Consider the following 14,520-nt stretch of genomic DNA (forward strand, 5'->3'; position numbering starts at 1 on the left):
AAAGACGCTTACTCCTTGGAAGGAAAGTTATGACCAACCTAGATGGCATATTCAAAAGCAGAGACATTACTTTGCCAAGAAAGGGCCATCTAGTCAAGGCTATGGTTTTTCCAGTGGTCACGTATGGATGTGAGAGTTGGACTGTGAAGAAAGCTGAGCGCTGAAGAATTGATGCTTTTGAACTGTGGTGTTGGAGAAGACTCTTGAGACTCCCTTGGACTGCAAGGAGATCCAACCAGTCCATCCTAAAGGAGATCAGTCCTGGATGTTCTTTGGAAGGACTGATGCTAAAGCTGAAACTCCAGTACTTTGGCCACCTCATGCGAAGAGTTGACTCATTGGAAAAGACTGATGCTTGGAGGGATTGGGGGCAGGAGGAGAAGGGGATGACAGAGGATGAGATGGCTGGATGGCATCACCGACCTGATGGACGTGAGTTTGAGTGAACTCTGGGAGTTGGTGATGGATAGGGAGGCCTGGCATGCTGCAGTTTATGGGGTCGCAAAGAGTCGGACACGACTGAGCAACTGAACTGAACTGAACCCTGTATTTCTCCGAGAGCAGAGGTTCAAGCTTTGCTAATTCAGTGGCTTCATCACCTTGAATAATGAGAACTGAGCATGTTTGTTATAAAAGGGGGCTCTGGGTTTGATATGATGGAGAGTCACAGTCTAAGGGGAGGTGTTGCCGGGGGCAGCAGAGAGAGAGGCGCTCTGGGGACATACGTAGATCCATGATGTCAGCAAACACAGGGATGCGGGTCCACTGAATCTGGTTCCGGGCTTCAGCTTGCTCTTGGGCCCTGATCTGGGCTAGGAGGTGTTCCGTGCCACTGTTGGCACTGATGGGTGGTCAGAGCTGGCTCTGCACTCAGAGAGCCCTGTGATCTCAAGAGCTCACGTCTGTTGTTGCTGCGGTGAATCAAGGTTTGCTGGTGCTTTAGAACTCCAGGACACTTCCATGGGTGCACTTCGCCCTTACGATCCTGGGAGCATCCCTCCCTGGTGCCTGGACCATTCCGAGCCACACCTGCCCCCTTTCACTCTGAACCTGTCCTAGTTTGGGTGATAAATGACACGACCACCCCACTACAGCAAACCTGGAAGGGAGGCCGCCAGTGACCGCGCCCACCTGATGGACGAAGGCACCTTGATTCAGGGAGACTTGGTGACTTCCCAGGGGCCCCAGCTGAGGGGTGGCAAAGCTGGGGTTTGACAGGGGTCTCCTGTCTCCGAACTCCCACTTCAAGGGGAGAGGCAGGCAATACCTACCTGATGCAGCTCCCTCTTCTCCTTCCAGAGCTTGGCGATGGAGTCATCTTGAAGGGAGAGGTCCCCAGTCAGCGAACAGACTTTGTGATCCAGGGTCTGGAGGTGGGGTGGGGGACTTTAAGGCTGGGAATATCTTTGGGGGCAGGGGGGAGGGGGTGCATGCTCCAAGAGAGGGTCCTCAGCATGGCTGCACCCCAGGGTCACCTGGGGGCCTGGGAGATGCCAATGCCCAACCAAGTCAGGATCTCGGGGTGGGGGGGCAGTGAGGACACTGTCAAGCCTTGGCTACTCAACGCCTGGTCCTCGGACAGCAGCCGTGGCATCGCCTGGGACTGTTGGGAACACAGCCCCTTGGCCCCACCAGACCTGCCAGCCCAGAGTCTGCATCTTATCGAGGTCCTGGTGGTTCGTGTGCACCTCAGCACTGGAGACACCCCGGTCCACCTTCCCTGGCTGGGGGGTCCCACCCATGTGAGATCAGAAGGGGGCCTGGGGCTGAAGTTCAGCCAGCCAGTACCAGGAGCTGGGGAGCTGCGTGCAGGGGCAGCAACTGCTTGTTTGGGCAGAAACTGAGCAGCTAAAGGTGACTCCACCTTACAACAGGGTTGCTTCTTCTGGGAAGAGGGGTGTGGATATGGTTGATGGTGCAGAGGCGTGTTCCGTGAGGGGCCCCAAGGATGCTGAGGCTGAGTGGGAAGGGGGCCAGGCAGACACCCAGGAACCCAGGCACGAGGAGACCCAGCCAGGCCCAGGTGTCCCCATGAGGGGAGCAGCCCTCGGCCCCGAGTCAGCTGCTCTGTCTGACATTGTAGCAAGTGCCGTGCGTGGCTACTGAGCCCTTGAAATGCAGTCAGGTCGACTGAGGAGCCACCTCAAATTGTGCTGAATTAAGTTTAAATAGCTGCATCTGGCTGGTAGCTCGGTTCAGGGCAGCACTGCTGGGCGGTTCTGGGTGTGGCTCCTGCAGGGTGAGCCGACTAGGGGTTCCCTGGCCCTGGGAGGACTAGAGTCAGACCTGGGGCCTCCCCACCTGCTTCTCCTTCTCTGTCTTGGCCAGCATTGTCTCCCATGCCCTCCAGGTCCCGCCTGAGGTCTCTCAGCAACCCCTCCAGCTTGAGCTTGTTGGCGCTCAGTGAGGCTGAGAGACCCTCCTCCTCCTCCAGCCGCTCTCACATGTTGGAGATCTGGCTCTCCAGCCCTGTCTTGGCCTTCATCATTGGGGTCAGGCACTCCTCCACAACCAGCAGGTTCTCTTGCTCCTGGTGGAGGAAAGAGCGTTGGTCAAAGGCAGGGTCCCAGCACCTGCAGGGGACAACGACTGCAAACAGGCCTGGGGCTGCTGGGCCCCAAACAAACGTGTCCTGGGGGTTGGCTGGGGAGCCAGGCCATCTCCAAGCTCCTTGCCAATGTGCAGGACCAAACGTCGTCCAGGAGTGCAGTCCCCAGACCAGCTGCAGCAGCATCACCAGCAAGCCGGTTAGGATGGGACATCTCAGGCCGCACCTGTCGCCTGTTCATCTGAATCTGCATCTTAACAAGATCCCAGGTGATCAGATGCACCTCAAGGTGTTAGGAGAGTGGTCTAGGAGAAGTCCAGGCTCTGCCATCTGGTCCTCTGACCCCGGGTGTGACTGTGCTTCCATCCACCCTCGGGGAGGGGCCTCTCCACCCAAATAACTCCCAGCACTGGTTTAGCACTTTTGTGTTAACAATCCGGTTCCGTCGTCCACAGTTCCTCCTTTTAGCAATGCTGAGAAGCAAGCCAGGCAGGCGTTGAGAGAACCGACATGCAGAGGGGGTAGAGTCGTCAGAAGTCACACAGGCAGTAAGTGGGGATGCCCCCTGGGGTCTTCCTGAGATGAGGTCTGTGCCCATGTAGGTAGAAGACCAGACCAGCTAGATGACTTTTAGTTTGTGATATAAATTTACTGAAACTCAGTTCTTTGCAAAATAAGGGAAAGGGTCATCATGAAGGTGCTTCTGTAAGTGAAAGATCCTCTTGTCCCTGTGGTCTCACTCAGTCTCAGCCTCCCAAACATCGAATGAGGGTCCCAGCTGGAGGAACGTCTCCGGACTGTGGAGAGGCTGTGGAGAAGCAATGTTAGAGACAGCTTAGGGAAAGCGGATGGATGATGCAAGCGCTGACACCGTGCTGCTCAAGGAGACACGGCTGTGACAGCGGGGAGTGTCGAGATGGCACTGGGCCCCCCCCAGTCAAGGGTCTTCTACTGATAGCCTCGGGACCGTGATCAAGTCTCCAAAGTTCAGTCAAGTGGACTTTTCTACCCTGAAGATACACGTGAGAACTGGGTGTCTCAAGAGGTGCTTGTGAAGGTCAAATCAGAGAAGGACCTCTGTAAACCAGCAGGGTCACAGCAGTGAACCCACTCATCGTGTTGGGAGTCTGGCTTCCCCCGGAAACTAGGTCATTTGTTCTCCCTGCTGTGTTTGCGCTTGATGGGCCAGGAAAAGAAGTCAGAGAAAAGACGGCAAGTTCCCAAGGTCCTCAGGGGAGCCAGGGGCGTTCCTCCCACCATCTTGTGACCACCCCCTGTGTCTGGATAATCCCCCAGACCTAGCATGTACTTGTATGTGTGTGTGCCCAGCCTGCTGCTGTGGGCAAACAGGAATTTGATGGAGATTTTTGGTAGCTGGGTCAAGGGTGACATGGCAATGAAGGAAAGGTAAGACTGGGAATTCCCCACGGCCTGGATGGACATGGCTTCTTGGAAGGCGACCCTCCTTTCTTGTTAAATCTACAGGGTTTTTTGGGTTTTGTTTTGTTTTAGGCCATGCATGCAAGACATGCGAAGATCTTAGTTCCTCGACCAGAGATTGAACCTGTGCCCCCTGCATCCGGAGCATGGAGTTTTAACCACTGGACCACCAGGGAAGTTCCTAAATCTTCAGTTTTTATGGACAACCTGCTTGGGATGAGACAGGTAAGGATGTGAATAAAATAAAATAAATAAGTAAAAATTTCAAATAAAAATTTCAAGGTAAAAAGGAGTTGATTTAAGGAAAGAAGGTCAGACATAGAACAGGCGGGGAGAGTACCATGATATCCAAATTTGAGAAATTCTTATTTAGCTCCCTCTGCAATCTCAAGCCCTCCAGCAGGCTGGCATGTGCATGGCCGCCTCTGGCCATGCAGAATTTACTATTCGCGCCCCACCCGCGCCCCACCCGCGCCCCCCACTCCCCCCACCTTTCTACTTGTGGTCAGCACCGATTGTTAGAAAGTCCGTTCCTACGGGGAGGAGAAAGAAGCTTCTGCATGAGCTGTGGGGGGCTCAGGACCCTCAGAGATAACTTGTGGCCTGTCCACCCTTCCACGTAGCTGCCAAGAACACCCCGCCCCTCAAGACAACCCTGTCCTCTGGCCTCCTGAAGGCAGCAGCCCTGTCCCCAGTGTCCAGTGGCATGCTTCCTCATAATGGGGAGCCCTAGGCGGGATGCCAGACCCCAACATGACCTGCCCCGCATGTAGTAGGTGGCTCGTGGACTCCTGCATTGGTTGAGAGTGGCCTGGTTGCTTGGGCACCTGCAGCCCCACCACCCCGCTGACTCACTCACCCTCACTGCCTCAGAGCAGCCTGGGAAAGGAGAGATGGGATTCCACTGTTTCCTAAAACCGAGGGCGTCACTGAAGGGGTTGAAGGGGCTTCAGCATGCCAGGGGGTGAAGCACTGAGCACCAGGCCCACATTTGGGGGGCACTCTCTGCGTCCTCAGAGGGTTTTATTTTGAGGGATAAGTTGAAAGTTGGGAGGACACACCATTATTTTTCTCAGGGGGGAATCCACCCCTGTCTGAAAGGAGGCTGCACTCTTCCTCCAAGGCGCCCTCATTTCCAAACCGTCCCTGCAGCTCCCTAAGAGGCCTCCCACCCCCAAGAGGCCGCAGTGCCCGGGACCGAGGCGCGAGGCCTTCACCTTGATGTAGAGCTTCCACCAGCCCCAGGAACGCAGCTACAGGAGCTTGCGTGTGTTCCTCTAGATGACCTTCAGGCGCATTCTGCAAAAAAGAATCTAGGGTTGCAGGGGTTAAAATGCAGGCATGCGGGGGAGGGGGGGAGGAAGGTGATGGGGCGCCGACCTCCCCAATGGAACCAGCTCCTGGCAGACAGCTTAGGGCTGAGCTCGGTTCCTCCTGCAGTGCCCCTCCTTCCACTCCGTCACCAGAAATCTATTTAGTCTTCAGAGCCCCTCGTCTGCAGTCTCTGGAATCAGCCCTCCTGGCCCCTAACAGCTTCTTACAACTGTCATCTAGTGGGGGGCTTCTGGACACTGAGTCCCACCACTTAGCCCCTGACTTGTGTCCCTGCCTTTGGCTGGGTCACAGGGGGCCTGCTGATGGCTTTCCAGACTTCGCTACTGTTACTATCTCTTCACTACTGTTTTTATTACTTATACTGTGACCACAAAGGGCCAGAGTCCACCACAGGGCTGCGAGAACTTTTTTCAGATTACCATTTTAGGGAGATGGCTGAAAAACATGATTCTGAGGGCAGGGATTTGGAACGAAGACTTTTGGGTTCTGATTGTGACTCTCTCTGGCCCAGTACCTTAACCACCCTCTGATCTCAGTTTCCACATCTGTAAAATGGGGTTGCTGGTGCTGCCACAGCCCTCTCTCAGTGTCATCATCTGGATCAAGTAAGGAGAAGGCTGTGAGAGTGACTTGTCAATTGTAAAGAGAAGGGTTTGTATTAGGTGGTCCCTGTCAGGGGTTGAACTGTGTCCCCTCCTAAAAGATACACTGGAGTCCTGCCTCCCAGAACCTGCGACTGTGACCGTATTCAGAAATAGAGTCTTTGCGGATGGAATGACTGAGGTTAAGATGAGGTCAGGCTGGAGTGCATGTGTGTGTGCGCGTCGTTTCAGTCGCGTCCGACTCTGTGCAACCCCGTGGACTGCAGCCCTCCAGGCTCCTCAGTCCATGGGATTCTCCAGGCAAGAATACTGGAGTGGGTTGCCATTTCCTCCTCCAGGGGATCTTCCTGACCCAGGGATCGGACCTGTGTCTCTTACATCTCTGGCTTTGACCGGCGGGTTCTTCACCACTGGCGCCCCCATCCTAGAGTGGGGGGCGGCTAGACTCAGAGGACTGACGTCCTTATAGAAAGAAAGGAGACATGTGAGGATAGGCCCTGTGAGGGCAGAGGCAGAGACTGGAGTGCAGCAGCCATGGGCCAAGGGGGGCCTGGGCCCCCAGGACTGCAAGAGGCAGGAGAGGCTCCTCTGCAGGCCTTGGAGGAGCCTGCCTGCCAAGACCTTCATTTCAGGCCCCTGAGCTCCGGAACTGTGGGAAGACAAGTTTCTGCTGAGGGTTCTTCGGGCCAGGAGAGACACTGTCAGCCTCTCTCCGCGCTGCCCAGTGCCACTGACCACGTGTGTGGAAGGGGGTCCCAGCTGCTCCATGTGACTGCTGAGGCTTCAGTGGGCCCACCCCCTTGGTGCTACCTTCATTCCAGCATCTTCTTGAATTCAACCCTCATGAGGAAACCGCGGAGCCGACGCTGCAAAGTGGTCATGATCTTGGTGGGGCATTCGTCCCACATGTCCTCGAGCCTGGCCGGGATGCCCGCTCGGAAGAACACCTAGGGGAGAGACACAGTGATCTGAGAATAGCCCAGCTCACCAATGGCAGAGGCTTGGGGGGCGGGGGTCGGGTGGCAGTTCAAGAGCAAAGAAGGATATTTCAGAAGGGTCCTTCAGCGTTTGGAGACCCTGGTGCCGACGTCTGAGGCCCTTGGGAAACAGCTGGCGTCGGCCTGGAAACCTGCCCAGCCCCCGTGTCTGTTTCCTTTTGCTCCTCGTGGACCTTCCTATGGGCTCCAGCCTGGCCTGGCCCTTGCTAACTGGGTCACCTCGGACACGTCTCCTCACATCTCGGGGCCTCAGTGCCTCACCTGGGAAGTGGGGGTATTGATCTCTCCCCTAGAGGGTTCCTATACAAATGGAATAACAGGAGGGAAGCGCTTCTGCAGACTGTGAAGCTCTGAGTACAATGTGACAGACCGTTAGGATCCTCGCTGCTGTAGGCGACTGCTCGGCAGTAGGACACCAAGATGCCTTCCTTCTTTGCTGTTCACTCGCTCAGTCGGGTCCGATTCTTTGTGACCCCATGGACTGCAGCACGCCAGGCCTCCCTGTCCATCACCGACTCCCGGAGCTTGCTCAGACTCATGTCCATCGAGTCAATGATGCCATCCAACCATCCCATCCTCTGTCATCCCCTTCTCCTCCTGCCTTCAGTCTTCCCAGCATCAGGGTCTTTTCCAATGAGTTGGCTCTTAGCATCAGGTGGCCAAAGTATTGGAGCTTTAGCATCAATCCTTCCAATGAATATTCAGGACTAATTTCCTTTAGGATGGACTGGTTTGATCTCCTTGCTGTACAAGGGACTCTCAAGAGTCTTCTCCAGCCCCACAATTCGAAAGCATCCATTCTTCTTTACTACCTCACAAAGCAGGCTTGGGACAGTCATGGTCGCTCGGATATGGGGTTGGAGCCCCCTCAGATGAATCCTCTATGTGGTTGCTTGGATACTGAGAGGAAAAAGGTGGAAAAGGATGCTTCTTCCCCCTGCCCTCTTTCCACCAAAACCCCAGACAGTAGCCATCATGGGGTAGAGACATTGGGCTTGATATTTCCAAGTTACTTGTGGTTGAGGTTAGGTTTCTGAGGAGCAGTGAGGTGAGCATGTGGCTGGCGGGGCAGAGCCCACATGAGCCAAAGTCACAGGCGGGGACACTGATACAGGCAGAGTCACTCTGTCCCTTGTTCTGTCCCTGCAGCCAGAGCCGGCCTGGCCCCAGGGAGCAGAGATGTCCCCAGCAGCGCCAGGCCTTTACCTGGACCCGAGGTGCCCAATGCAACCCTTGGACTAAGCAAGGTGCAGTCTGCCTGCCCAGAGACGGCTGTGCCAGACAGAGGTGATGCCAGCCCCGGCCTGCCTGACCACAGGACCTGCAGCTGGGGGCCCGAGGCCTGCCCTGGCCCCCCTAGTTCTGTGAAATTGGGCATGTGACCTCCACACCTTCTCCAGGCTTTCCTAAGTTTCCCACCCATCAAAGGTGGGGTAGGGGAAGGAGCTAGATTCCAAGGTTCTTTCTGGCTCAGGTATTCAGTTCTGTGACCAAGTTCCCATAAGTCAGTTTAGCTCAAGGGTGCAGGAGGCCAAAGCTAACGGTGCTGGCAGATCTGAGAGCGGTGTTACAATCCCGCTAACGCCGCTGGCTACAGAGCAAGCTGCAGGATATTAGGGGCTCTCTGTTCTGTCCACCTGCATATCCCTAAGCCTGCAACTACGCCTGGCACACAGGAGGTGCTCTGTGTGTGTTGGACGCGCATGCAACCTGGAACTTCCCTGGACTTGCAGCCACACCAGGCCAGCGGAGGAGCTGCATCTGCCTGCACCCCCCATGAGACCTGGATGGGCAGGCGACCCACTCAGGGCTGCTTGGCGGCCCTCACTGAGCCTGATGCAAAGCCAGTGCCCTTCCCACATCGCCCTGGCTGTCCCACATCAGGGTGCAGGCTGGTTGGGCAGCTGTCGATGGACACCTCCCACCCTCAGCCTTGCCCTTCTAATCCCGACAGGATTCTGCAGGGCCAGGAAGTGTAGCAGACGCAGGCCGCATGAGTCAGGGTCGGGCATTCGCTCAGTCTGAGTCAACCCCAACTCACCTGCCAGCTCAGGACCAGAGCTCGCGGTATGGGTGGGCTGGGCTTGGGCGCTTCACCCCCGGACCTCGCCCGTACACGTACCATGGTGCCCTGGTCCAATCCAGGACCTTGATTCAGGTTGGCTCCTTTTATTCTTAGAAATCTGGGGCCCATGCAGTCCTAAGAAAAGTTCTCCTGTTCACTGAACACCGCTCTGTCTGAGCTGAGTTCTCACACGCGCTACTCTCAATCCTGTGAGATTGGCTTTAGCAGCCCCAATTTTTCGGAAGAGGAAACAGAAGCTCTCAGCAGTTTGACCCAACTGGTCCACAGCTGAGCTGGAATTCACATGTCTACACCGACCTTCCTGGGACAAGGCTGAGGGGGAAGACCCTACTTGGTGTGTCCGATCTTGTATTCATTGACATCCAGGTTGATGGACCCCAGGAGCAGCTCCGAGGCCAAACCCCTGAGGAATCACACTGGGGTTCAGCACTTGGTACCTGTTGGGAGAGACGATGACAGTCCCCATCCTCCCCAAGCTGGCAGCCCAGGAAGTCTGGCCGCGTGGTCACCGTCCATCTGTGAGATGGCCTTTGAGTCAGGTGTTACGCTTGGTTGCAGAGGCCCATGGCAAGCAGAGGGATGGGGCTTGCTGGAAGACACCAAAACCTTTCCTTCCTGGTCTTCTCTTCCAGACGTGGCGGAACCACTCCTTTTCCTGAGCTGCCAGCAGCCCCCTTTAGTCGTTCCGTTAGGGGCTTCAGAGGGCTTGGACAGGATGACCTCTAGAGACCCTTCCCGCTCCATCACCTGTGACCTGTTCTAGCAGTTAGGAAGTAAAAGAACCCCTAAGGTGGAGGTCTCAGTTTGGGCTCCCCCAGAAACAGAACTTGAGACCAAGTTTCAAGCACAAGTAGTTTATCTGAGAGGTGGCAGAGCTGGGTAGTGGGGCAGGGAAGCCAGCGAAGACCATGCTATCAAGTGAGTTATCACCACAGGCGTCTGGGGCTTCATGCTGCTGGGGGACCCTGGTGTGCGGGGCCAGCTCCCCCTAGCTCACAAGAGCCTCTGTGCGTCTCTTACCAACCCTGCATACAGTGATGTCACATTAGTAGCTTGAAATTACCACATGGTGGGAGTATTTATACCATAGAAATCAGTAGATACCAAAAATCAGGGCTTCATTTTTTTTTATTTTAAATTTTAACTTGGAGCCCTGTTGTTAAACATTTACCAACACGCAGCTGTCTGACAGCCAGTATAGAAGATGCCTCAGAGTTAGCCCATCACCAGGGCTGGGGAGCTGAAGCATTTATATGCCAACTGTCCTTATTCCTATTGGTTGAGAGCTGCTCCTGGGCCGGGGTGGGGGTCATTAATTGCTGATCATGTCAGCCTGCCAGGAGCAAAGCAACTTTTGCAGCCAGAGAGAGCCCCCAGGCAAAGAAACACAGGTGCTGGCCACTGAAAGTTGTGTCATTGTGTACAGAAGTAGTGAGAATAAGACACTGTCCATCACGTGCCTGCTGTGCCTGCTCCAATGGGACTGTGTTTATCAGGAGCCGACTGCGGACACAGAGAACTGTGCTCAAGGTATCAGGAAGACGCTGCTCACCTCTGTGTGAACTCTGCGTACTGCAGCCTGTCTGGGAAGCCCTTCCTACAAATCTGGAGGCCTTCCAAGATTCCGTTGCAAGCCAGCTGGTGCATGATCAGGTGGGCGTCCTTCGTGCCTGCCAAGAGGGAGGAACAAGACAAGGAGTTACTGCCCTGGGGTATCTGAGGCCATTCCTTGTCCCTCAAGGACACTGACCTGCATATCCATGTCCTCATCTCCTCCTGTCACTGCCCAGGGGGTCCCAGGTCCCCCACAATTCAGCCAAGGACCAAAGGCTCTCCTGAGTGTGACTCTGGCAAGACCAGCTGCACTCTGCTATACTAAGTAGCAGCTAGAATGTGATCTTTGGATGATCCATTGCTGGAGGTTCTCTCCAATTCTGCCCCAGTCAACCCCAGTGATTACAAGTGGACTTAGTGTGGAACAAACCCCAACTTCACACATCCTGAAAGCTTCCAGCTAGGAGGCATGTTCCTGTGAGGTACCTGATTTCTTGAACTCATGGGGGACGATACAGCAGACAGAATGGGGGGAGGTGCCGTGCAGGGTGGTCATCAGCTTGTTCCACTGCTCCTGGGGGTGGAGAGAAAGGAAACGTTAGCTCCGTATTGGTGTGACAGGACACTTGTGCTCAGAAGGGGTATTGTTTAGAGTTTAATTCATTTAACTACGATTACAATTCAGTTCTTCGGTCACACCAGCCACTTCTCAGGTACTCACGAGCCACGTGTGGTTGGTGGCTATCGTACTGGACAGTATATTGGGCGGCAGCAGCCATATTGGACAGAAGAGAACATTCCACCATTGCAGAAAGTTCCGTTAGACAGCAGTGCTCTCAGAGGTCCACGGACTTGCCCAGAGTGACAGGTTTTACAAGAAGAGGGATCCTCTGAATTCAGTGCCGGCTCACTGTAGAATCTCGCTTCTAGAAGGAATCATAATGCCTGTGTGGACAAATCCCTCCCCATTTTAAACCTCCCTACTGAACCCTCCTCTTCCACTTGGGATACAGTGGGGTGGCCCATTCTGCCTTAGGAAAGCCAGATCCTTGTGAGGCACTGAACCCATCCTATGTGCAACATCTCCCCACTGGCTGCTTTTCTGCACTTTGGAACATATTTCCAGTAATGCCCAAACTTTGTGGACTTGTGACCAGCCCTGAAGACCCACTGGCACAAGACCTTAGGCACTGATATTTCCACCTGTTATGTTGGCCAAGTCCCATCGTCCCCTGGGTTTGCAGTCCAAAACAGTGCAGTCGGACTGGACCATCTCTAAGGGATTTTCCCGACCTGTGGTCTGTGGTTTTGTGGCCTCCGCAGAAGGAAACGGAACCCTTGAGTGAAAGAGGCAACCGAAGGCATAGACATAGACTCATCCTATCCTGAGCTGCGAATTGGCAGCCAGACCACGTCTCCAGTGAAAGGGAGAGTTGGGGGTACTGGCCACAAGATGGCCTCTAGGGCAGCACCTACCTACTTACCCTGTAGTAGCTGGAGACAGTCATGAAGGAGGACCCTCACTTCTGCTTCTTGCTTCCAGCTAAGGAAGAGAGAGAAGCTTGCTTCATGTCAGTGGCCAGCAGAGGGGCAGGCTCTGTGTCAAGGATGTGTGTTCCCTGGTTTCGAAAAGACTTGTCTGGGGACTAGCTGAGGGGGACCCCCTACACCAGGTAAATGAGATCTACCAGGGAGAGGGTGAACGGGCTGACGTGGCATAACTCACAGAGAGTATTGTGCGCCCTGGAGGGTCTGTGGCCCTGTGTGCGATGGGGTGCCCTATACAGGCAAACTGCAAACGCCCAAGATGTGGGGCTTGCTGCTGCCACTGCCTGGGGAGAGGAGCCCACAGACCATCCAGAGGAATTGCATGTTGGTGGCGAGCACACCTCTGAGCCCAAGAATATTTGCAGTTCTTGTCCCTCTGAGTAGTGGCCCTGTTGAGTGTTCCCTTGGGGCCACAGGACCTCAGCAGGGTAGGAGGCAGGGCTGGGCTTGACATTTGGCTCAGACAGGAGAGCGGGAAGCAGGTAATAAGCACAGTGCATCTGGGTGTCCGCTTCTCCGAAGCAATATTGCTCCCCTTAGAGGTGGTGTGGGCCCCGAGATCGAGTCGGCTGATGGAAGCTCCCAGGATGCTTCTGCGTCTCTTCATTGCACTGACATCCATAGACAGTCTCAAGCAACTTGTTATTCATTCATTCACTATTTGTTCATTAATCAACAATAATTGAACACGAGAGTTTGGTTTTCTTCTTTCTTCTTTTCCTGGTCACTAAAGGGCATCAGCACAGAGAGACTAGACACACGAGGGGGCAGCCATGCCTGGAGACTCCTCTTCTTTGATCCTGAGCCTGAGCTGGGATCCCCAGGCTCGACTTTTAGAACGAGCCCACCGTTGACTCATTCAGGGGGTCTTTCTTTGTTCTTCTCTATCCAGCCCGTGATGTTGTAACCCACCTGGAGGAGGGCAGATACCAGTGGTTACATTTCAGTCCCAGGGCCACCTTTCAGACCTCACAGCCAGATCCTCGGCAGCATCTCCCGGGGCTTCAGTTTTTGTCCTGATGATTTGCCTGGAGTCCTAGGATGTCCCAGAAGCCCCACATCTTGGGCATTTGCAGTTTGCCTGTGTAGGGCACCCATCTCTGAGCTGTGCCCACACACCAGGGTTCCCCAGTTACTCTCTGCCAGGTATGACCTTCTCTTGCATGTCTGGCTTTGCTGGTCACCCTGAGCCTCCCCGATCCCTGGGTCTCCTTCTACCCAGGATGGCTTATCTTACTTCAGGCTCAGCTATTGGCCTTGACCCGTGGAATCCTGAGCCACGTGAAGAACTCCCTACAAAGGCATCTGTTCGCTCCTTGCTGAGAAGCTAAGAAGCACAGCTCCCCTCCAGCCCCCACTCCCTGCCACATTGCCTGGTGGGAGCGGGGCTCCATCCATCCAGCGCCAAGGGCCAAAGTCATTGGACATACACTGATGTCTGGTTCCCATTTTGCCAGGTGGCCCCAGCTGGAGAGGCAAAGAGGAAGGCACCTTTCAGCTCCTTCCCCTGAGCATGGAGAACCTAGGGATGCAGATGAGAAGCCAGCACCTTTGGGCTCTCCTTCTGCTACATGGTGTATGACATTCGTCACCTCCAGGCCCCACCTTAGAGCCTTCTTCGAAGTGCACAGGCCCCATTGACTTGGGATGTCCCATTGCTACAAACATGGAGCCCTCTTCATTTCATCTTAGGGGGTGAGGTGCAGCACCGCAATTCGGCCCCAAGCCTGCTCTGGGCAGCAGCACAGTCCCTTTGGCCAGTAACGGGCATCGTCATGGTTGTGGAGATCATAAAAGCTTGGCTGTGATGCGCAGTCAAACAGCAGCTTTCCTGACAGCTCGGTCCTAAGCCTGCCATTTCCCCGAAGCTAAATTCACAGAGGATCAACCAATGCTGTGGCAACTGGAGGCACTGGCATTGACTGCAACACTGCCCGCCTCCCCTGTCAATTATCCAGACATACCTGAGTCCTGGCTGCACTTAATTTCCCTCTTCCCCAAGGACCAGGTTTGTCATGAGTGCAAAAGCCACTCTATCGATGTCGCTTTCCTAGTTCAGAGGCCATGATCTGTCAGAGGGATGAGTCAATCAATGGGAATAATTGATTGGGCTGATGGAATTTTTTTCTTCTTTTTGCAAGTGTTGTTTCTTTTTCTTTTTTTTTTTTTTGATTATGCTGCGAGGCATGTGGGACCTTAGTTCCTCAACCAGGGATTGAACCGATGCCCCCTGCAATGGAAGTTCAGTTCAGTCGCTCAGTCTTGTCAGACTCTGCGACTCCAAGGACTGTAGCACGCCAGGCCTCCCTGTCCATCACCATCTCCCAGAGCATACTCAAACTCATGTCCATTGAGTCGGTGATGCTATCCAACCATCTCATCCTCTGTTGTCCCCTTCTCCTCCTACCT

The 14,520-nt window shown here is 54.6% G+C and overlaps 1 protein-coding gene across 1 annotated transcript in view; it reads right to left on the bottom strand.

Annotated features, from left to right (window-relative positions):
• The window catches only part of LOC132658563 (myosin-16-like), a 37,347-nt gene that overhangs the window by 8,205 nt on the left and 14,622 nt on the right, over positions 1–14,520 (bottom strand). The window contains 10 exon segments of the mRNA XM_060405838.1: positions 1,272–1,367; positions 1,638–1,724; positions 1,870–1,885; positions 2,445–2,530; positions 6,765–6,872; positions 8,965–9,106; positions 9,341–9,412; positions 10,562–10,679; positions 11,050–11,137; positions 13,717–13,769. Of these exon segments, the coding sequence (XP_060261821.1) occupies positions 1,272–1,367; positions 1,638–1,724; positions 1,870–1,885; positions 2,445–2,530; positions 6,765–6,872; positions 8,965–9,106; positions 9,341–9,412; positions 10,562–10,679; positions 11,050–11,137; positions 13,717–13,769 (866 nt within the window).

Source organism: Ovis aries, chromosome 24 (genome assembly GCF_016772045.2).
Source record: "Ovis aries strain OAR_USU_Benz2616 breed Rambouillet chromosome 24, ARS-UI_Ramb_v3.0, whole genome shotgun sequence".
Lineage (NCBI taxonomy): Eukaryota > Metazoa > Chordata > Mammalia > Artiodactyla > Bovidae > Ovis > Ovis aries.